General features: G+C 35.5%; 1 protein-coding gene across 1 annotated transcript; it reads right to left on the bottom strand.

Moving 5' to 3' along the window:
• Positions 1–13,424: 13,424 nt before the first annotated feature.
• Positions 13,425–23,820, bottom strand: atp1a1b (ATPase Na+/K+ transporting subunit alpha 1b). Its single transcript, XM_027164624.2, has 22 exons — positions 23,621–23,820; positions 20,613–20,720; positions 20,453–20,512; positions 20,169–20,372; positions 19,945–20,058; positions 18,930–19,064; positions 18,705–18,822; positions 18,336–18,604; positions 17,893–18,201; positions 17,541–17,675; positions 17,075–17,270; positions 16,815–16,990; positions 16,596–16,732; positions 15,592–15,742; positions 15,217–15,385; positions 14,978–15,132; positions 14,774–14,897; positions 14,354–14,499; positions 14,142–14,272; positions 13,910–14,011; positions 13,711–13,802; positions 13,425–13,620 (listed from the first exon to the last, which is right to left on the bottom strand). The coding sequence occupies exons 1-22, from the start codon at positions 23,630–23,632 to the stop codon at positions 13,592–13,594; spliced, it is 3,072 nt and encodes a 1,023-aa protein (XP_027020425.1). The 5' UTR covers positions 23,633–23,820; the 3' UTR covers positions 13,425–13,591.
• Positions 23,821–25,053: the final 1,233 nt, after the last annotated feature.

The following is a 25,053-nucleotide window of genomic DNA, read 5'->3' as shown; positions in this document are numbered from 1 at the left end:
TGAATGTGTTTTTCGTTGATTTCTACAACACTCTCTTAAGCTTTCTCCAATCTTAAGTTCACTGGTTCCAGTTCAGCAAGAGGACTCCAGGAAAAGATGTCTTTATGTGACAGTATGTCATTCTAAACACTGCACCATAAATTATTATGTAAATTTGTCTTGACTTGCATGTTGACAAAGGCAATCAGATAGTTCCAGAAGATTCTCTAGACCTCTACTGTTTACCTGGGGTTAATAGAAGTCCCAAACAATTTGGTTTTCACATTAGGAGGGAACAAGCCATAATTTCTCTCTTACCACCATCCATCTTTATTACCATTTTTGTAGTTTTTGCACAAAGAACATTTTTTGATATTTATATTGATTCACATTAATAATTAAGATAGATTGTAGATTCATATTTAACAATACAAAAATATCAATGCTCAAAGGTGCCAGTGATATGGTAGGCACACTGTAGATTCTAGCTTCATAACACAGATTACACTTGCTCTATATTAATAATAACTGAATATTATTGTATTATGTAATAACTATATATATATATATATATATATATATATATATATATATATATATATATATATATATATATATATATATATACACTCTGCTGCTCTGCTTGCTGGGGATGGAGTAGCACATGTTCAACCCTCTGATTCTGAGCAGTTTGTTAACCTGATTTTGTGTGTGTGTGTGTGTGTGTGTGTGTGTGTGTGTGTGTGTGTGTGTGTGTGTGTGTGTGTGTGTGTGTGTGTGTGTGAATTAAAGTAAAGTGGTCAGTGGGTTACTTACAGGCTGTTCTTGTGAAGGCACCACTGCACAATGGAATTCCATGTCAATCAGGACACAACAACTGGGAACAAGATTAGATGTTTGCTATTTAGTGTTTCTCCTGCAAACGCTAACTAACTCTGAGGTGAGGTAAGAAGGGGATGAATACTTTTACTGAGGATGAATTTTTAATGTGGATGATGTGGTAGTGGTGCTAGGTACAGTATAATAAACAAAACATTATACCTAGTTAGTTGATATAATAATTATCATGTGTTAACATCTTATGATGCTAAAATAATTGGACAACAAATGTAACACATTTAATGCTTTAATAACACATGTAACTTATTTGATGATTATTTATACTTTTTAACCTACCCAAGTCAAGTCAAGAGTCAAGAAGCTTTTATTGTCATTTCAACCATATATAGCTGCAGCAGTACACAATGAAATGAGACATTTCTCCAGAACCATGGTTCTGCATAGAACAAAACAGGACTACAGAAAACAACACAGAGCTAAGGACTTAAAGTAAGTTAGTCCTGGCCACATAAAGTACATCGATCAAAAGTCAATGCAAACAAACAATACAAAACAATAGAAGACAATACACAAAAGCAGTGCCAAAAATGCATGAATAAACACTTAATTGTTACTCCACAGACCAGTGACTGGAATTCAGTCTCAAAAATCTACAGTCTCAGTGTTTTAATCTATTAGGAAAAGGTAAGCAGACGTTCTGTTTTCTTTAATGTTTAATATTACAGTTGTGGAAGTAGAAATTAAAGTGATTGTACACATTTAAATTGTTGTTGTTGCTTGAATTGTGCATCGTGATTATAATTTTTTTTTAAATATCTTTATGTATTGGTTATTGGAAGAATAACTATTTCTAAATTAAATCTACAAAATCTACAAAAGATTGACTCTTTTGCAAATGTTCAGATCATCTAATTTAAACTGATAATAGCATGCTTAAAATACCCAGGCATTTAGGTTAGGTGCACCATTAATGCCCCTTTTAAATAAAACTTTGACCCATTTTCTGAAAGCTGGAAGAAAGGTCCTTTCAGCTGGTCTACATTACATTTTTATATAGCAGTCCACATGGGTTTCATTAAATGATGGCCCAACAGCATTCTTGTATTTGCCAAGGAGTGGTGTATATATATATATATATATTGGTGTATATATATATATATATATATATATATATATATATATATATATATATATATATATATATATATATATATATATATATATATATACATATATATATAATTTGTAAATCGCATCTTCTGTAGAAGATTGTGAGACACTGTATTAGGCACAAGAACCAAAGAAACTTGGTGGTACTGAATGAATAGAGAAAAGATATTCCTGTCATTTATATATACAATTAACTTAGCCCATTAGTGTCAAAAAATGTTTTCTTGTCTTTTAAATTTTCATAGGTTTCATAGTTCACAGCTCACAACTTAGTGCAAACCAATCTTTAATTCAGCTACCAGAGCATACTTAAATTTTTTAAATAAACAGCTTTAATTAATTTTAATTAAACACAAAATAAAGTTTATATTATATGAGGGTATATAAGTATATGTTTAAGTATATATAAGCTCTAAATATGAACCTATCATGTTTGATAAAATATATGTGCTAGATACTGTCTAATGTTTTAAAATATACACTAACTCTTTCTCTCTAATAAGAAATTGACTAGACGTTCCCTTAGATTTTGGACTGTGGCTGTGGGGACTTGCTCATTCGGTTACATGAGCAATAACTAGACCAGGCACTGATTTTGGGTGAGGAGTTCCAGTTCTTCCCAAAGTTGTTCACTGAGGCTGAGATCAGGGCACTGTGCAGGTCACTTGAGTGTTTCTGGACCTTATGTTTTGCAATGTCATGCTGGAACAGCTCAAGATCCTTATTTTTCAGTGAAGGGGTTATTTAATGCTACAACATTCACATCTATCTATCTATCTATCTATCTATCTATCTATCTATCTATCTATCTATCTATCTATCTATCTATCTATCTATCTATCTATCTATCTATCTATCTATCTATCTATCTATCTATCATTTTGGTTGCAATCATTTTATAAAAAATTATATCTTGTTTGCTTCTAAATTTCGCAGCACCATGCAATTAAAATTCTTTTTTCATTTTGATTGTTTTTCACTGAAGCTAAAGCAACTTTTTCTCTTTAGCTACCCTTTTTTGAGACTCCTCATGTAGAATTATCTTTCCAAAGGTGTATTGATTGTAATTTTACTCTTTGGTGCTCAGCAGGTAGGTGGTGTATTTTCTAATGATATTGGTAAAGAGGATGGAATGAATTGGTCACAGGTCAAAATCAAATGCTCTAACATAAATGGAAAATAAAAATCAATAATAAAATCTTGGCTGAAAAGCTGATCATTCTTTACTGACCCTTTACTGATCAGATTTCTTAAGGACGATGGGCTCTCTGCGAGGAAATAGCTAGGCCAACTTTTATGATCTGTAAAAATCTTTTTGGCAGTGCATATATTTGTGTATATTCTTTTATAGTAGGTTTATGTAAAGCAGATCCATGTAACGCGACCTTATGCATTAAAATCTGTGCTGTAATACGTATGATCAGCAATATAATGAACAGTTTTATGAAATGATTAGAAAAAGGATATGGATAGGATGAAGCAATTTCAATTTATTAAAAAAAAATATGAGATATGAAAAACAACTCATCAAAAGCTTCAAAATACATTTAAAGAGTGTTTTCTGCTTAGCTGTAGTTTTTTATTCATCAATCCCTAGACGCTAGCTTTAGTAAAAGACATTTCTATTTAGATGGCTTTGATCGTGGTTCAATGGAAAAAAGAATGTGAAAGTAAGAAAGGATGAAAGGGCTTGACATCGCTTCCTCTGTGTAAAGGGGTGGTAGCTCATTATTCATCGATGTTATAGATTGACGGGAAGGACATTACCACACTTCATGACTTCCAGGGAGAAAGCACTATTACTGCTGAATAAGATATAACTATAAATCTCCACACTCCTGTCTGGCCCCTCAAATCAATGCAGCTTCAGTTGGAACAGGTAGTTAAGGAGGTTGAGTTGAAGCATTTGTCCCCAAGTACAGCCAAGAATAGAGAACTTTGCTTAACCGAAATCCATACACCTTGTTCTGCCAGCTGCCTGACTAAACACAGTCAGTCTTCAGAGTGATAGAATTGGAAAGGCACTGCTCACCAATTTTTGAATAATTCATAGCCTTTGAATTGGTCAAGAATAAACAGAGCAAAAAAAAAAATAAAAAAAAATCCCATGGCAATTTATTCAGCTGGTTTTCATTCTAGGGACAATTTGATACCCAGCAATCACTCACAGAAAATGAAGTTTGATTTCATTTTATTTCAAAAATAACAAACGGATAAGTAACAAACTGAAATATTCCACTACTTGGAGAACAAATAGACAAACATCCATTCTAACATTTGAAAAGGGTTATGTGCAATGTTAATCAAACCTGCTAAGGGTAACCTTGCCTACGTTCAATACCTTCTTTCACCCATTGTATGCACATCAGGCATTTATTGATTTTTTATTCACCATACAGAGTCTGAACTGCAAGCATAATGTCCAATCTATGAATCTGATTGATCACTGTTTATTGCAGAACAAAACACTTTGGCAAATATCGCTCCAGAGAAAATAAATCCAAAGGACAGCAACCGACTTCCATGCTAGAGGGAAAGACATAATCTGGAATGCATATTCAATTCTTTTAACACACTCAGGCCTAGACTACTGTACACACCATTATATAGCATTACTTTAAAGTTTTATGCATTCATCCCTTATTACCTAGAAGACAGCAAATCACCCATTACTGTGAGATTTCCCAGGCACTGTTGTGATTTACAACTGCTGTGGTATTAAGTGTCATTCACTCTTATGAGTTACTCAAGGTTGGACAAGGGCACATGTACACAAATCTACAAAAAAAAACCTAATTTAACCTTCTTGTTAGCACATTCTGGTAGGTGTTTAAGCCACTCTTAATCCTTGCTTTCACTTTCTGTTTACCCTAAGATGAAGGTATCACCTCAGAAGGCTTAGCGTGCCACTCAGGAGGCAATCCTTTTGGCCGGGAATCATTTCACAGGGGCATCCACCGCTATCAAACAGCCTTGTCAACCAGCTTGTTATCAGTTTCAAAGATTCTTTTTTGGCCACCTTGCTAATGCAGGTTACATAATCCCATCTCCTTTGTTTTAATGACATAAATAGTATTGGCATTCCTTACATGTCCCAAATCTCCTGACAAAAGGGATTACATCTTTCTCACACTCAACTTCAGCATTAGTATAGACATAAAGATATTGATATTTTTCCTATATTGAACATATATTACTGTATTATTTCAATATTTTAAAATAAAAGGAAGAAAATAGACAATAATATCTGTATTGTGTGTACATAAGTTGTTAAAGCATTAATGAATGGTTAAATACAATGTAGAATGAATTTCAGTCGACGTTTGAAGCAAGGCTTCCAAGTTAAGTTTCCTAGAAAGAGCCCTTCTGGGAGCATTGCTCACTTCAGTGGCATTAAATGATGAAACCACAATCAGGACTCCGTGATTCACAGTGGCATCATTTACTGTTAAGAGAGAGCGTCCTGCTTAAGTAGATGGCAAGAAGTAGTGCATTAAATTCTTTATGCATGCACAGAAGAATTGTATCTTGAAGATATTATTATTTTCTGAACAGACAGACAGACAGACAGACAGACAGACAGACAGACAGACAGACAGACAGACAGACAGATAGATAGAGAACTAATTCTGTCAAAGTTAAATCTGATTTTAAGTTATTGACATGCAGTAGGCTAGTTGATGTTTTCCCTGCTGTTCATTACTCTTATCCACAGTATTTGCCTTTGTCTAGAAGAGAAGGTTGGCAGTGAATGGAGTTGTGAAGCAACAGGAGTCTTTTCGATCACCTTTTTGGCAGCCTTAGATTCCCAGCTGTGCATTACCTGCTGAATCAATATCACGAGCTGCCTGTCACATGTATGATGGACTGCAGCTCAGAACCCATGTCTATTCAACACATACACAACAGTTCTCAACTGAGCTTAAGGCAATTTTTATATCGCTCCATTTGTCTGTATGATATGTGTAAGGATACCACAGTGACATGAATAATTTATGCTATCCCAAGGGCCAGGATTGCTTGACAATGTGTATGAGAAAAGCATGTTACTGCACTTCGTTTTCTATCTTGAAGTTACAAAAGTTCTCTAGCCCGTTATGGGCTTCGAAGGAATACCATGAGTGCCTTTGTGAAAAATGTAACTTGACAGAGACGGGCCACAATTAAATCATCTTCATTAAATCATCTACATGATCGATGGTCAGTATCTCAAGATAGTTTGTGTGGGAAGATGTTGAACATGGAAATGTACTTTGTCATTATGCTTTGTTCATGCAAGCACATTCACACAAACATTCATCCATAAAAAATGAACAACCAGGATGTTCAGTGTAAATCTTCAAATAAATACCCATAATAATAATAATAATAATAATAATAATAATAATAAGAAGAAGAAGAAGAAGAAGAAGAAGAAGAAGAAGAAGAAGAAGAAGAAGAAGAAGAAAATGTTGGTATTCTTGACAGAGTGTAAGGTGCAGGATTTTTTCCCCCAAAAGACACAAGTTTTCCTGAATACACTTATTCTAAGAAAACTAACTGAGCTAAATTTAAAAAAACACTCCCAGAAATGTCACCCAGTCATTCATTCTTATAACTCTTTTCTCATTCTTCTAATTCCTTAAGATGTGTCTCAACTTGCCATATTACCCCCCAAATACACTTCCAGTATTTACCAGTGAAAACAATGAGAGATTATTGGAAAAAGAGACCTGAATAGAAGAGAACTGAATAGATGTGAATAAAAAGTGGTCTGTATAGTGTAAAATGATGTGACTACCACCAGGTGGCTAGATGGTGTAAAAACAACATGTCCATTTTGAACTCATTGGCTATTCAACTTGCTTCTGACTGCAGCGCAGCTTCTCCATTAACTCCCAGCCTCAAGCAGTGCAGAGAAAAACAAAGGACACAGCATGAACAACAATACAACTCAGGGCCACATTTTCAGAAAGAAGCGAGGCTTTAAGTGCTTTGAAGTCCATCCTGATGCATTTGTGTGGCCAGTGAATGAAGATGCTCTTTTGTGTTCAACAGTGTGAGCCAGAACTATTGAACAGAATGGATATAGACACAGTGACAAATTATCTCTGATAGATGTCACACTTTGGTGTGTGTGTGTGTGTGTGTGTGTGTGTGTGTGTGTGTGTGTGTGTGTGTGTGTGTGTGTGTGTGTGTGTGTGTGTGTGTGTGTGTGTGTGTGTGTGTTGTGTGTGTTTCTAGACACACATTTCTAGATTTTATTTTACTGTGTGATTTCTGAGAGTGTGTAGAGTTAATATCTATTGGTATTTCAGTATAATTTATTTACAAACTGCTCACATTAATGACTTTATAAATGGCATAATGCAAGCATTGTATTTCTTCTTGAGAAAAAAAGAACCCTGTCATACCCTTTCTACAAACATAAATTACATGTTAGTAAATTGTAGAATGCTGGCCAAGCAAAAAAAATCCAGCTGGAAGGGATATCTATGCATTCCTCTCCCTCTCATTGCCATTGATCCTATTTTAATCACTGTGTACCAATTTAAACATCATTGCCATAAGGAAACGCTTGCATGAGCAAAACACACCGACACACACTGCTGTGAGCACAGGCCTGGAAAGCTGAAGGATTCATTTCTAGTGCTTGTAGATTAATTAAAGTCAGCAAGCAATTAGCAGTAAGGGCATTATTTTTAAGCATGTATCTGTCATCTTCATATCGTTAGTCGGAGTTGATAATTATAACACTGTCATTGATGCAGTGGGCCATGTAAATATATGGCTTGAAGAAGACATTGATCATACAATGTAAGCCTCAGCCATGTAAACATGACAGTCTATAGAGAAATTGTCAACTTATGTAACACAAACCCCTAGTGCAAGATTAATAGAGTGTACTCAATTAGGTTATCAGCCATTACAGTGACAGATTGTTATCATTCTGCCATATATCTTCTCTAAAGTAATGAGAACCAGTTAGTGAGCACCCGTGCATCATGTGTAGTGAGCATGCATATGAGAAACTCTTTTTAAATAGGCCAAATGAAGGGGAAAGAAAATAATAAGAGTCAAAATTCCCCAAAATTTTGAATTGCTTCCTTTAAGAAAAACTTATTTTATGCAGCTAGTCGATCATCTATTCAAAAAGCTCATTGTTCAATGTGACAGTCCACAATTTATTGTTCCAATGCAATAGCTAATTACATTATGTGCTATATAATTCTGGGTAATTTTAAGTGCTGAATATCAGAAAGGTATGCACTCTTTAAATACAAAGCGTATGTCTTTAAAATATAAAGAATACACATGGTGCACTGGAGACAATATGTAAGGAAAGGTCCTTGATTGAATATTCAACATCAAACAATGGCCATGTACTGTACAGTAGGTGCCTTATTCTATCCATACAATGAATGGAATATTATACTTTTTAATATGGTCATTATGTTGTCAGTCTTTGGAGTTGTGACCTTTGTACTGAAATGATCGATGTTTGATGCCTCATATACACATAGCTGCCTCTAGGATATCTTAGACCCCTTAGGGTCTAAACCCTGTTCATTAATTCATGCTGCAGAAATAGATTTTCTGCAATTAAAAAAGGCCTGGTGCTAAAAGAGGAGTTTTTGTGCTCTCCAATGACTTTCAGCACTGTTGAAATCTAGAGTGGTGTATTAGCACATTCATACTGTGTACGTCTGTAAGGTATTTGGTCTCTTGCACAGGACACCACCATTTTTTTGCTTTTCAATGTATTTCAGGTGACATTTTTCCATTAAATATTCTTACCAGGCAAAATGTGTAAATGAGAATTAATTTAGACTTTCGATTGCCTTGCATTGGCCGGCTCTGTCTATTTTCTCAATTCCATTTTCTATTGATTGCTTCCTCTGTATGGAGCTGAAATGTCTCGGTGAGTGGTGAGGCAACCCAGTTTGAATAGGACATTTTTGGTTACAGCACAAGCTCAGACTTGAAGATAATAGCACTGGCGTCATACTGTTCTCCTAAAATGGTGCAAATAAAAGAGGCTTTGAGATCATAAAGAAGTAGAGAAAATTGAAATTGTGGATATGTGAGGGGGTCACAAGCAGAAATGGTCATATAAATGTGATTTCTCTTCATACTGGAGAGGCAATGAGATGTGGCAGATTTGTTTTGGTTGAGTTCATATGCTTGTGCTTAACAGCAGGAGCTCTGCATGCTTTAGTCCAACGTCTCTTCCAGTCTATTCACCAATCTGACATAAATAAATGCCTGATGAGAGCCACCAGCATAGCCATCATTCTCATTCTCTGCTTGTTAAAACACAGCCCACATCATATGTCTAAACATTTCTAAAAGGCCATGTAATGTTTGAAAAAATTCAAAGTAATCAACAAAATGACTGAATTTCAATACACGCATTTACAACATCTATGAAAGATAAATTAGTATTTATCATGTGATTGACTTCCTAATCTACTACACAAACTTTAGAACTGAGAATAACTGATAAATGGCCAGGAGAGGGAGCACTAATGTTGAAATTAAGGTAAATTGTACTGTATGTTAAGGCAACACACATATACTGTCTAGTCTCTTATTTACAGTCAAGGAAACCCTTTGAATCAAGTACTTTGATAACATGTATTTTATTAAGTCTTTTATATGTTTGACTATAAATAATTTATATTATTTATAAATTTATAAAATTATAAAAAAAAATTATATTATTCATAATTTATTGACTACAATAAATTCACTCTATATTTATAGAAAAACTGAATCTGCTTACTTGTAATCTACTGCAAGTCTCAAAATGCATCCCACACTCCTTGAGGAGATTTGTACAGCAATTAGTATAATTGTAGTGGGCTATTAGTGCTGTCCTTTTGATTAATTGAATCGATAGCTGTACTTGTGAAAGATTACCATTTGAAATATTTTGTTGTTAACAAATATATGTATGTAATTAGTTTGTATCAGAGTGTTTTATTCACACTCAAGAGCAATTTTATTTCTTGCAGCAGGGTAAAACTCTGTACAACCAAATTTCAGTTGTGTCAAGAAGAGAAAGAGCCTTTCTAAGGGCAAATTGTGTTTTAAAGTTAATTCAGGTGCAAGTGTCCAGTACTTTCAGACAGAACAGAAGCAACTACAACTGCAGACAATTGAAAATAAAAATCTTTCTGAGGTAAAACATTTTGCTTTATTATAGGCTATTCCTGGTGACAAATTCCACATACTGTAATGTCATTCTGTTCTGTAGTGAATAATTTTTTTTCACAAAATTGCTGTATATCAGATTTATATAAACGTTTAGACAGTCAGGATATAAATAGATGTCAAAATTATTGGCACCCTTTTAGAAAATGAGCGAAAGTAATTGCAAAATCGCAAGCTGCACACAATTGCTTATATTATCTGCTTAATAAAAAGCAATATCTATTATAAATCACTCATGTTATAATTTTTGAATATTGTATCATTTTCTTTCATTTTTTTATTGTATCATTTTCTTACCGACACCTCTAAAACAATTTAAAATTTGTTACATTTGATGCACGATGCACATATGCAAATACTCATTTAGCAGAAATATACTCTATATACTATAATATATATATATATATATATATATATATATATATATATATATATATATATTATATATATATATATATATATATATTATATATATATATATAAACACACACACACACACACTGTACTTATCCAAAGTCATTCAGTCTATAAATGTGTGCTCTTCATCTTTATGAGCTTTTTTTTCACCTATGGGGATTTTGGTTGCATTGGTTTGAATGCTGTCATACTGTAATAATATAGTGCTGGCCTCAAGTATCCCTATACTAATCCTCTCTATTTTAGTGACTTCCGTTTACAGTACATATTGTTATAAATAAATATATAAATCACTTTTTGCTCACCTAGGCATAGGTCAATCAACAGGTAAAAACAATAGAAGTGATGGACTTTCATAAACAGCTACCTGGCTGTGTTCTTTTGAATGTAAGTATAAAAGTCATACTGTAAATACAGTATGAAGAAAGGCTTATGCTCTATACTACTTATATTGAAATGCTCGAGGACCACCTCTGCAGCACCTTCAATAAAAACACATTCCAGGAAATTACAAAAGAGTCTTCATCTAACATCATCTTAAAAGATGCAATATCTATAGCCCCATTGAGACCAGAGAATTTCCATTCTGCAGTTACTGAGGGGTAACCTACTGCCTCCATTACTGTCTGGTTCCCCTCTGGTTCCAAGGCCAGGTTATGTTTTTTTTACTCTGCTAAGAGACTCTTTGGCTACCTGTTCTGTTCCATCATGGCCTTGCACTTGTCCATATTAAAAAAGAAAGCTTAGCGGATTTTCACAGATCCCATCCATCCTGGCAATAACCTCTTCTCCAAACAGCCATAGCAGATATCTTTCAAAGAGAATGCTGTCTGCAAATCCTTTTACCTTGAGATTTCCCTGAAGTACACTTGTCTTTTTACTCTTATCCTAATCCATCTATCTGTGCATTGTAGACTTGCACAGTGTTTATTTAATTTCATGCACTCACCTTTATGTAATTTAATACCAATCAAGCCTTTTTCTGACACTGAGAAAATATGTTATGCTTGTTGTCTATTAAATGTGTTTTAATAGCTAGATTCTGACAGAATAATTTGACTGAAATATTTATACTACCTGTACAACTCTAGCAATTCAACAGTCCAGCCTTCCTGAAGGTGTGTGGTATCAGTCTGTTTTTGCCATATGACTGACGGATTAGTTAATTGTTGTTTTCACCAGTCTACCTGCTGCATTAATTATTTAGAAGATCAGTCTTTCATGTCCACCGATAAGATCTAATATCCTTTGTGTTGTGTGGTCTTTCATGTGAATGTGCAAGCATTTGTGAGGCAAGGCATAGAGGCACATCATTTATATAAATATATATATATATATATATATATATATATATATATATATATATATATATATATATATATACCCTGTTGCTATATTCATATATTCTAAAGAAACCTTAACCCAAGTTTCTTTGTGTACTTGTGTGTGCTTTGGGATATACTCCAGTAACAGGTGGCATGCAGTAGAATGTTCTCAAATGCAAAGCTAATTATCAAATTAATAATTTATAATCACCATTTATTTGAACAGTTCAAGCCTATTGTCAGTCAGGCAGTAAACCTTGTAACCTACTAAATTTTGTATGTAGGCAACAAACAAGTTCCACCAAGCTATATGAATGAAGTCAGAGTGTCATTATTTGGAAGCAATTTACAAAACAAGCTAGAAATAATTCATTTTTAAATATATTTGATAATGCATTGCATGACACATCTAATGATGCTCCTGAAAAACCTTTGCATCCAAAAGAAAAAATAATGGTACAAAAGAAAAATTTGTATGATCTTTTAATGCACTGATATAATAAATCATTTGTGATTGAGGCCTAAAGTCTATTCATCTGCTAAAATTCTCATTGGCATCACATGCTGGGCCCCAGAGCTGAGACCTCTTTCAGCCCAACAAACGCCCCATTTTCACTCAACTGCACAAAAGCCGCCGTTGCCAAGTCACATTCTTGGTTCAACTAAAGCTCAATTGAAGCATCTCAGAACAGAAGAAGCATTTGAGCCGGATCCTCAGTTCTCTGCACTAAAAGTTAACATGTCTTATCTCACACATTGTGAGAAAAAGTCAATGAGTCTATGAATATTTAAAACTATATTACATTCAGCACATATTTAGAATCTTTTCCTGGTGATGTAATATTTTGTTAGTTTTATCACACAGTAAAGAAACAATTAATCAAAGCCCAGAGCTTGACTACTCAATGACACCATTTTCTCCCCATTAATTCATTCTAATGAAGCATGGGAAATTCTGGAAAGTTTGATGGTGGGTGGTAAGTTGGAGCTACTGAGCCTTTGAATGCATTATCTTACCCTCTCTAAGACATTTAGTCATTCGTTTTGCCTCAAGTGATGACAAATAATGATTTTGTGTATAAAACCATAAATTCCCTAATTTAATATATGCATCATTATGTGTATTTGGACAATATCAATTCATCACTGATTGTCTGGTTGTATATAACTGACTGTTCAAAAAAAAAAAATAAGATAACACAGCGGTCTTGCATTTAAATAGACTTTACAAATAAATGAGGCTTGAACGAATGAATGGACGAATGAACAAAGCCAATAAAAGAGACCATGTTGCCATGGAAAATTGAAACACCTCCAGTGCAGGCTAACTCTGGTTCCCACAAATTACTTCCTCTCTACAAATGCAATACTTTAGAGGTGCTTGATGGTATCCAAGCAAACACTTCCCTTCATTTTTCTCATCTTTCACTGTGGATCAGATTCTAAGAGGCATTCAATGTCACAAGACATAAATATATAATAAAAAGACAAAAGAAGTATTTTAAAAGAATGAAATCACTCTATATTATTGTTTATTGATATTACACTTAAAACATGTAAAACATTGGTTAAAAAACATATTTGGAGGAAAAGAGGTTAAAATCCAGAGTAGAAAAACTATAGAATGCTAAACAAAAAGACTTAAGTTCTGCTGATATGATGTTCTAATAGTATGTCTCTCTCTCGACCCAGCCTGAAAAGTAAAAGGGGAAGAATACGGTTACAATTAGTGCTTTTAGATTCTAGCTTTTATATTATGGAATAAAACAAGATTTGTGTTTACCTCCAGGATAGCGCCTGAGGATGAGCTTTCTGATTTCATCATAGACAAAGATGAGGAGAGAGTATGGGAAAGCACAGAACCACCAGTTGGGTCTAAAGAAAGAACCAGTAAATAAATTTCAAAATATTCACATGATTGAAAGAATATGTTCTGCCTCATCTAATACCAAATACAGAACTAAAACGGTAATTCAGCTTACTTGAGCGGATACATTCTCAGAGCCACACCCATCCCTGGGCAGTAAGACAAGAATGCTGCAAGAGCAGTTTCCTCAAACAGTCCAAATATAAGGATTTTATTCCTAATTTAAAATAAAAATAAAATATATATATATATATATCCAATTTTAGCCAGGTAACATTATGGAAAATGTCTTCTTCATAACCTTGGTTCAAGCATCCGATTTCTCCAATTTGTTCTACATGACTTACTTCATTCCTTGCTGGAAGACAGAGTTCCTCCTGGTCTTGCAGATGATCAGGTCAGCCCACTGCACAATCACAATGCTGGTGAAGAAGGCAGTGTGGCAGGTGAACTCCACAATCTTTCTCTGTTCATATGTCTGAAATTACACAGGAAGGAAGATGTGAGCACAATACAAAAATTCATAATGTTAATAATGTCAAAATTGTGTTAAACTCACCCACTGCTGTCCATAGCTGTCCTCAAGATCATTGACATATTTGTCATCCCAAAACACACGGATTCCAAGCAGTCTTGCTGGCAGGAACCCATTTTCAGCCAGGATAACAAAATACGTGAAGAAGCCAGCTAGAGCCTGTATCATACCTGGAAAAAATGTGGAATTGGTTTACATAAAACAATAAGCAAAGTCCTTTACCATTTTGTAGGCCACATTCATCTTTTACAAATTCTCAAAGTTTAAGAATATTTTTTTGTAATAATTGCATTTTCACAGAGTGAGAATTGAGAATTTTATTGTTTAAATGCTAGTATCAAATTATGTCATTTTCTACACAAGGACAAAAGTCTGCTTTAATGGAAGCCATTTTGAATCATTCACTTTTGTAATTTAAAAAGCATACAATTACAGCATCCTCACCTATTTGGCCATACGCAATACTAATGAGTCTTTCATTTACTAGCTTGTCTGTTTTGGGGTTTCTGGGCTGTCTCTTCATGATATCACTCTCAGCAGCTTCATATGCCAGGGAAATAGCCGGAACCTTTATAAACCACACAAAGGACAAAGTTTAGCCTGCATTACGATTACAAGCACACTGTTAATAGAAGGCTTTACACTGACCATGTCTGTTCCAAGGTCAATACATAGAATGGTGACAGTTCCCAGTGGCAGAGGGATGTTAGCAATGATGAAGAACAGAAAAGGTGTTATCTCGGGGATGTTACTGGTCAGAGTGTATGCAATGGACTTCTTCAGGTTGTCGAAGATCAGCCGGCCTGAACAGAAGAAATGTATATACTAAAAGTTCCACGGTATTCTTGTAAATTTCAGCAAATACCAAAATCACACATTTTATATACCTTCTTCTACTCCAGTCACAATTGATGCAAAGTTGTCATCAAGAAGGATCATGTCAGCAGCCTGCTTGGATACATCTGATCCAGCAATTCCCATAGCAACGCCAATGTCAGCTTTCTTCAAAGCTGGAGAATCATTCACACCATCACCTGTAACAGCCACAATGGCTCCCTGTGGCACACAGTAAATTATGATTTAATGAGATTTAGCAGTAAGAAGTCAAAATCTCTACAAATGCCTTGTTTTTATGAAATGTATCTATTAAATTTTCCTGTATTTTTCATCAAGATGTGCTACATCCAGAATTCTAGCATTGTACATGAGATGAAGGCATAAATTGATCCTAGCATCAGATTAACAGGGGAAAAAATGATTACCTGTCGCTGACACCCTTCGACAATGATCAGTTTCTGCTGTGGTGAGGTTCTAGCAAATACTATCTCTGTGTGGTATTTTAGGATGTCATCTAGTTGTTCCGCACTAAGGTCTTTCAGATCTCCACCATGGACCACACATGCTTTAGCATCTCTGTAATAAAAAAAAACCAACAAAAAAAAACATAAAACAGATATTAATTATTCTTTATTTATAAATTGTATGAGATGTAGTGAAGCATTTGTAGATTCAGCTTTTACAGTACACGAGTACTCTGCTACTCTCCTACATATTGGGGTTTCTGCTATTGATAATCCGAGTTATTGTAATTAATTTACAGCAGGATTTCTCAGCAGCAGTCTTATAAATCCACTGTTGCCTAGTTTCAAGCTCAAATCAGTAGCCTGGCCTGCCTTGGGACAAAAAAGATTATGTAGCTGGGCCATTAATGGTCACAGCAGGCCAGCTGAATGACTTTGTTTTTCAAACTATTTTGTTTTGCTTTTTCTTTTCACATTCATCAACCAAGGACAATCCTAATCCCTTGACTTTTATAAAACAAAAGTTTTAATTTTGTATGTATATATTTCAGCACAATCGACTATATAGTGGTGGGATGCACATTGATTCTGTAACTATAGCATTTGATACTTGATCTTTATTTGTCCACTGAACTACATATATTATCTCTTACAATTTGTTACTTAACTTGCAAAGTCATTTCAGAATAAGCTTAAATTGTCATATACTCCTGCTAGCACAACTCTCTTATGTGCAATGTTAAGACAAAACAGCACAGCTCATAGCCACAACAGCCTTCTGAATTTTTCCAGGCCAAAAAAAATTGCTTCCTTGAATGCTTTCTTTAAAAAGCATAGACATTTTACTATTTGGCCTCCCTACATGTGAATTTATATACGTGTTGCTAATTAAATTTATGTGCTCTAGCATTTTTAGGCTAGTCATGAACAAATTTGGGACTGGGCATTAAAATAAACAGCCATACCTTGGATTGACTTCATTGATAGGAATGTTCAAGCGTGCAGCAATGTCTTCAACAGTCTCATTGCCCTCAGAGATAATTCCAACACCTTTGGCAATAGCCTTAGCAGTGATTGGATGATCACCAGTGACCATTATAACCTGAAAAAGAAAATATTCAAATATAAAAAAAATCTAATACACTAACATAATTATTGACACAGACATACTATCAAGGCCATACCTTAATGCCAGCACTCCTGCACTTTCCCACAGCATCTGGCACTGCTGCACGTGGGGGATCAATCATGGACATGAGACCAACAAAGCATAGATTCTCAGTAGGAAAGTTTGTCTCTTCTGTATCAAACTGGAAGCCCTCTGGAAACTGTTCCTCAGGCAAGAAGTACTGGCAAAATCCTGGTAGCAATAATCAGATGTTAGTTGCTAAATGGTTTACTCTAAGTTTTAGGCTTTTCATCTCCTTTTTTTTTACTTCATTACCCAATACTCTCTCTCCAAGCCCTCCGAGCTCCAGGTAAGCGTTCTGAAAAGCTTCTCTCAAGTCCTCGTCCAGGGGCTGAACTTTTCCTTGTATCATTATGTTGCTACAGCGGTCTAGTATTCTCTCTGGTGCTCCTTTCATTACAAGCAAGTATTTGGAATCGGATGCAGAATCTGGGTTCTTGTGCACTGAGAGCTACATTTTAAAATAACAATAAAAAAGAAATGAATTAAAGTTTCATAAATATCATTTTCTGCTTAGTTGTATTATATTGAAACTTATATCATGCATAATTTAACTGAGTGATTATCTTTATTGAAAGTAGATATGGGTTCATGATGAAATTAAGCATCACGTTGTGTCTCAGTTTTGTATGACATCATATAGCATGCAGTCAGAAGATATCTTGGGAACAGGCTACTGTTAAGAATTGTTAGAAGATAAAAGAATGTTTAAAATATCAACCTGGTATTTATTAGTTGAATTGAAGGGGATTTCTGCCACTTTTGTATATTTGTCCCTCATCTCTTTTACAGATCCACAACAAAGTTCAATACACTTCAGGAGGGCAGACTCTGAGGCATCTCCAGCAACATCTCTCTTTGAGAAAGATCGAAAATCAGAGGGATACACATTACATTACAAAATGCAATAATTTATCTTTTTTTTTTAATGTTTCATTGTTATTCAAAAAATTTGGAACATCATCTCAGGTCATTAGTTAAGTAGTTATTGTTTTCCTATATGTGCAAACAGTATGCATCTACATCAGTAACAATAATCCAGTATTAATGCATTGTAATATGGGAAAGAATACCTTTAAAATAGGAACATCAGTTTGCTCTGCTAAGAAAACAGCCCTATTGCAAAGACCAGCAATGCGGGCCAAGGAGGTCCAGCTAGGTGAGCTCCGATCGAAGCTGGTTCCGCTCTGGTCTTCTGTGGTGTCAGCTTCATGGATCTGGTTGTCAAACCACATGTGTGCAACAGTCATGCGGTTCTGTGTCAGGGTTCCTGTTTTGTCTGAGCAGATGGTCGAAGTGGAGCCCAGGGTTTCCACAGCCTCAAGATTCTTCACTAGGCAGTTCTTCTTAGCCATGCGTTTTGCTGTCAATGTGAGACACACCTAAGAAGATACAAATACACACAAAAAAATAAATAATAAATAATAACTTTCATTAAGGTTCACTTAGGGTTCTCTCTTGGTCAACATAGTGGAGGAGTAAAGCTCTAATACACCGAAGTTTTATTTTGACTTACAGTAACAGTAGCGAGAAGACCTTCAGGCACATTTGCCACAATGATTCCAATTAGGAAGATGACTGCTTCAAGCCAACTGTAGCCCAAAACAAGGGAGAGGATGAAAAAGGAAAGTCCAAGAAATACAGCCACCCCTGTTATGAGTTGGATGAAGTGCTCAATTTCAATAGAGATGGGCGTCCTGCCCACTTCGAGCCCAGACGCAAGTGTGGCTATTCGGCCCATGACAGTACGATCGCCAGTGCTGATGACGATACCGCGCGCAGTGCCTACAAGTAAATCACTATTACCAGGATTGTCAATACTGATTTTCAACAATTAATTATTAATATAACAAAACCATTCGCACAATCCCTCCGATTACAGTACCTTCCACACAGTTGGTCGAGAAGAAAGCAATATTCCTGGTCTCCAGTGGGTTATCATTGGAGTAATCTGGAGAACGAGTCTGAGGTTCTGACTCTCCGGTAAGAGACGAGTTGTCCACCTATAAAATTGCCAAAAAGCCTGTTATGCACCAAGATGCAACATGCAAGTGGTTTGGTCTTGAAACCAATACATGTCCTTTACAATGAAAAGAAAAGGCCTACCTACCTTGCAACCATTTGCAGAAATGATACGCACATCTGCCGGGATCCTGTCTCCACCTTTAACCTCCACCAGATCACCCAGCACCACATCCTCAGCATTTATGTGCATTTTCTCACCGTCACGGATCACCAGAGCTTGCTGGGAAAGTTTATTTAAGATTAAAAGTTAGAAGTTAGAAGAAAGAAGACAGAATAACCCAAATCTACTATGTATCCATTTCTATAACTATTTTAGATGATTACATCTTTTTTTTTTTACAGTTTGTGACAGCAAGGCCTGCACAGCAAATTTTCTGTACCATTTCTCTGCTCCTCTCCCTACAACAACGTAGGAGCTGAAAAAACAGTGCAAAAGTGCACCAAAGTCAGCAGCCAATCCGAGCTGTGCTACAAAACAATTTACCCTCAGTGAGGAGGAGAGATTGGAGTGGGACGCAGCATTTCCACAGCGGTAAGGCTGAGGGCGGCATTCGAACTTACGTGCTTTGTTCTTCCTTTTCATTTACAGAAGGGCCGGTGAACATAGAAGAGATGACACTGAACCTGCTGCACCACACCAGCCTCCTGGGTCTCATCTCATCACTGTACCTTCCACCTTCTGTACTGCTGCAGCCTGACACCCCTTTAGATAAAGTTTTCACTCCCTTTTCAAGTGCTCAATGACTTTTCTCATTGCACGTTGTAAATAAACCTGCACTGTTTGCTCACTAGATCTTGGTTTCATGTGTCTGTGTTTGAGTCACAACAAGTTGCATTAATGGAGTATCAATAATAGGCTTAGCAATTTCAACACAGTTTCTCGGAAACATACAAAATGCCCCAGTACAGCTTTTTTTCTGTGCACTTGGTTCTTTATATTCATGGGCACAGATTATTTTTTTTTATTTCAACAGCACTTTCTAATGAATAAATCTGATCATTGAACCATTTCAAATATGCAAATACTGCATATAGAATTACAAATCCATACATAATGTTTAAACAGTTTTATATCTGCTATTCAATAATAATTATGTTACCTGGGGCACTAGGTTCTTGAAGGAGTCCATAATTTTTGAGCTTTTGGCTTCTTGATAGTACGAGAAGCAACCAGTGATGATGACAACAGCTGAAAGCACAACTCCCAAATAGAGCTGCGTGGCAAAGCAAACGACAGAATGTGGTCAAAGTATTGAATCTAATAAGAACAAATGACACTTTAAAAAAAAAACAAGCTAAAAGTGACATTTCTATCTGTGCTTACATTATCATTGGCTGGTTCATCTTCCATTGCCGCTTGAATACCATAAGCAAGGAAGCAGAGAACAGCACCAGTCCACAGCAGCATGGAGAAGCCACCAAACATCTGCTTACAGAACTTTACCCACTCTGGTGTGGTAGGTGGAGGAGTGAGGGCATTGGGGCCATCTCGGGCAAGAATTTCTTGTGCACGTGAGGATGCAAGGCCCTGGGGGGTATATTGTTCTCTTTAGTCATTTCTGTCTCAAACATATTCTATTAGTTGTGAAAATACAGTACTTTGCTTACCTTGCTCAAGTCTGTACCATATTTACGATGAAGCTCATCTAAGCTCAGCTTGTGATCATCCTTTATAGAAATATTAATAAAACACATTTTCAAACTTTTGTTTCTAATGTTCCAGATTCAGTGTTATGTAATAACACGTTGCAAAAGTTTAAATGCTCACCATATCCACTTCCTTTTTCAGCTCATCCATTTCTTTTCTTTTCTTGTTCTTTTTCTTCCCACTTTGCTCTGATGTTGCTGCCAGATCATATTGATCTCGCCCTCCTTCCTGTGATGGTGCAGACCACACATAGAATCATTTTTAAAATGACTTTATTATGACCAACATAACTTGACATTAAATAAAGTAAGTTGTAGAAAGATGTCCATAATCCCAAATATTTACAGAGTAAGGCAGCAAGTGGCATAATGATCATAAACTGAATTGATTATAGATTAAAAAAGAACCTTAGTGGAAAACATTTTCTATATTATTAGCTGTATGCAATACACCTAGGCCTATTAACTGTTAAGACAAGTACCACTTTACCCCATCTTCACAGTAACTGACAGACTTTTGTCAAGCTTCTGATGCCAAGTTGTGAATACTTTGTGACATGTTGTGTCCTGTGTTCATGTGTACACTTCACAATACATCAGTGGTTCAGTATAAATAATGCATCAATTTGCAACAATTGTCAGTATAAGACTACATAAACACTTGATTATTCAAATAAATAATAATCTGACATTATTAATATGAATTTATCTTTTTTAAGAAATTAAACTTCTCAGTTTTAACTTTAATAATTGCTCATTGTACAATCTTTAACAATTGCTCATAGTACAAGCACTATAAAGACCATCTCAACTATGCCTGCATGCAGCTATTATGCTGAATTAGAATCATTCTAAGTGGAACAAATGATTGGGAACAGCACTGAAAAGAAGGCATGTCTGGACATAAAAGTAATCTCTTCCTTTCTATTAGCCACACGGTTACGTATTTCAAAAAAAGGGAATCAGCATATGTTACTACTGTACTTAATCATCGCTAATTGCTCTCCTGATAATGAAATCTGGGAGCTTTACGGTGAATAAAGATACTCTAAAGGCCTTCATCATTTGTGCTTTATTCAAAAGACTTATTTATTCAAATTTTATACAGATATCAATTAGATCAAGAATCTGGGGCAATGAATTGCATAGATGATATAAAAAGCATAAGCTACATAATAGATAACATATGTACTGTTATCCATACATACCATGATACATCTATCAGTGAAGTCATGACCAATCCCTAAACACCCACGGTGCTTTACTAAAAGGATCTGAGAAGCATTCAGAAGATCAGACCTTCTTTATCTATTCCTCACAACTTTCCAGAGGATTTGATACCTCATAAGGAAGTGAAAATAATGACTAGTTTTGTGTTGGACACCATGCATATCATTATCCTGTTCAGTCCACTGTGCCTTGGAATCATTTAAACAAGCAAATTTTCTAATTGGTCTAGAGCATTTCAGTCACCACAGCATGTTACCCTTTGTTGTACTCTGGTAAACATTTCATTCAACCTTAACATATTGTGCACAGTATGTCCCAAAGTGGAGGGACAACAGCAAAAAGAAATTGTAAGACTGCAGTAAGTGTTGTGATAGGGATCACACACCATTATTGGCCAAAAGATTGCCTCGGGGAGTAAAAAAGGACCTAGTGTGCGTTCCAAAACAGGATGGAAGTTATTTGAGCACTCAAGCAGCAGTCCTCTGACAGTGAGGGGTTGTTCAGTTGCCATGGATGATAAGACCATTTCAGGCAGGCATTTGAATGGACTACTAGATTATATAACAAAACATTTATGGCCTGTTTGTTTAAATCGGTTATTTTTTCATTTATGCTTTCCTAATATATTACATGTAATGCGGGACCAGACTCAGTCTCCCCATCCATCTTAAAGCACTGTGCTGATCAGTTATCCCCAGCAGTTCACCAACATCTTCAACACATCAATGGAGATAATCCATGTGCCACCCTGCTTCAAGACTTGTTGCTCTGACGTCTTTAACAATTAAGTACTTTGAGCGCATCATGCTGTCCCACATAAAATACATCACAGATCCTTTCCTGGACCCTCTGCAGTTTGCCTACATTGCCAACAGGTCTGTAGACAATTCGTTCAACATGGCTGATGGTGGCTGACCCCTCTCATCCTGGACACAATCTCTTTTGAGGCACTCCACTCTGGCAGAAGTCTGCGGTCTATAAAGTCTAAAACTTCACACCTCAAAAGCAGTTTCTTTGCATCCACAACAAAATCCAGGACCCAGCATTTGCTGTTATTCACCACCTTGGACATTAATAAACTACCCCACCACTGCTCAAATACATTACATCAACGTTCACAAATCGGACTGTTATAATGCACCTTTTTTCCTCAAACTGGTTCACTATTGTACTGTTAATTAATTCTATCAGTTGTAATATATGTAATATTTCCACTGGCCACTTTGCAGATCCTGCATTAGTGTGCAATTTTTGTTTATAACCCTTGTTTCTTATATATACTTCCTCCCTATTATTACTATGCACCAACAACTAAGATATTTGGACTCTACAGTCCATGTCAAAAAGCCTGATTCTGATTATTTCTCTGACGACTCTCTCCCCACCTGTCGCCAGCCGAATAAAACTTTAACCCATATTAATAATCCATATTATTTTATAAAATCACTCTGTTTACATGTTTGGCTGTCGTAATAGATCATTTTTATTATGATAAAAAAAAAAGTATATAGTCAGATGCTGAAGCATGTAACTCTTAAATTAAGAAAACAATTTTTCTCCCTTTTCCTAATTGTATATATAGTGATTCTTCAGAAAGAAACTATAATGATTGAACCTGGCATGGAATAGGACAGTTTATAAAGTGATTTAGTTTGTAATTAACACTGATGAACATTGCTATCTCTTTTTTTTTTTTTTTGCGTGGATTTTTACATCCTTATAAGCAAACTAAATCAAATGAGCTAGATATAGAACATAGTTTAATAGAAAACACCATTATAACTATAAATATGTTTCTCATTATAACAACATTTTAGTACATTACTACTGCATGGTGAACTGCGCACTAACATATTTAGTCGCGTTTAACATGTTTGTATTTTGTTTAGTTTTACTCACTCCGCGTCCCATCTTCAAGTTTCAACTTTTTTAAATGTCTTTGCGTAGTTTTCCGCTGTCTAGTGGAGCTCCCAGGGCTTCTTATTGCAATTAAAATAAAGTGACACACTTAAAAACTCGCTCCTCGACACAGCAGTGGTAGAAACTCGTTTAAGTTTTATAGCTGGAGCTGCTATTCCAGTGACGTTGCTGCCGCTGCCATAGTAACAAAGGGATTAAGGGGCGTGGTTTGAGGACTCGAGAGGCTACTTTGATCCCAAGTGATGAACAGTCCCTGTTTTGGAGAATGGGGTTACAGCTAAATGATCTCAAAGACTCATCGACGTTATTTTCTAGGAATATAACAGTGATTATAATATGTTCCGTTCTGTTTTAAATGTTTGGATTTTACACTATTATCATATAATGTTTTGATTTGCCTGCATCCCCATACTGAAGAGAACGTGTTGCTGCCTCACATATTCCCTGTTATATCCTGAACTGTCTGTGTGGAGTTTCACATGGTCCCCTGTGGTTTCTTTGCTTTCTCCTGTTCCAAAAACATGGTGAAAAGGGATTGGCTACTTTAAAATTTTCCTAGGTGTGAATGTGTGTACAGGTGTGAATGTGTGTGTACAGGTGTGAATGTGTGTGTACAGTTGCGAATGTGTGTGTACATGCCATTCTGCTGTGGACTGTAATTACAACCAATCAAGAATATATGCCTACTTCATACCCAGTGTTCCTAAGATAATATTCAGCTCCACTGGTATCCTGACCAGGATTAAACATTTACTGAAAATAAATGAATGGATGGACGGGTGGATGAATGAATGAAGTTTCAACTACGTTTAAGCATAACCAGGTCAGCTGAAATGATCAGCTACAATCACGTTGCATTGATAAACCAATGAAATTAATGTGGAATTAAACCTAAGGTAACTATAATTTGTGTATATATATATATATATATATATATATATATATATATATATATATATATATATATATATATATATATATATAGGTATATAGGTATATAGGTTTCCTTCTACTGTCTTTGTTTTGCTTTTAGAGTGTCGGTGATTACAAATTCTGAAATGTTGTGTTTACACATAGGTTATGAAAAGTGTGATTATCTGTAGCTGTGCGAGTAGACCATGTAAATCTTTTTCTCGATTTTTCTTTTCTGCTTTTAATCTCTTCCTATTTTCCTTTATTTTGTGCAGCTATTAAATGTCAATTCTTCTGTACTCATTCAACAATGAAAACTCTTACCCAAGTGTATCTCAGTGTATTTTTTTCTTGTTGTTCTAGCAGAAATTGAAAAACATACATATTATCTATGTGTCGATGCTGGTGAATGCACATTTCACAGGAATGTCAGCTTGGACAACACTGAATTATCCAGTGCTTTATCTTCTCAAGGCTCCTGTTGTGAAACTGTGAGTGTT

Source organism: Tachysurus fulvidraco, chromosome 6 (assembly GCF_022655615.1).
Source record: "Tachysurus fulvidraco isolate hzauxx_2018 chromosome 6, HZAU_PFXX_2.0, whole genome shotgun sequence".
Lineage (NCBI taxonomy): Eukaryota > Metazoa > Chordata > Actinopteri > Siluriformes > Bagridae > Tachysurus > Tachysurus fulvidraco.
Note: the sequence above shows the minus strand (reverse complement) of the source record. Positions and strands in the feature narration are given on the sequence as shown.

Coding starts and splice junctions, on each gene's coding strand:
- atp1a1b (XM_027164624.2), bottom strand. Junction 16,991..17,074: donor GCTTGGAGAGAGAGTATTGG/GTAATGAAGTAA, acceptor TATTGCTACCAG/GATTTTGCCAGTACTTCTTG. Junction 14,273..14,353: donor ACAGCTATGGACAGCAGTGG/GTGAGTTTAACA, acceptor GTGTAATTTCAG/ACATATGAACAGAGAAAGAT.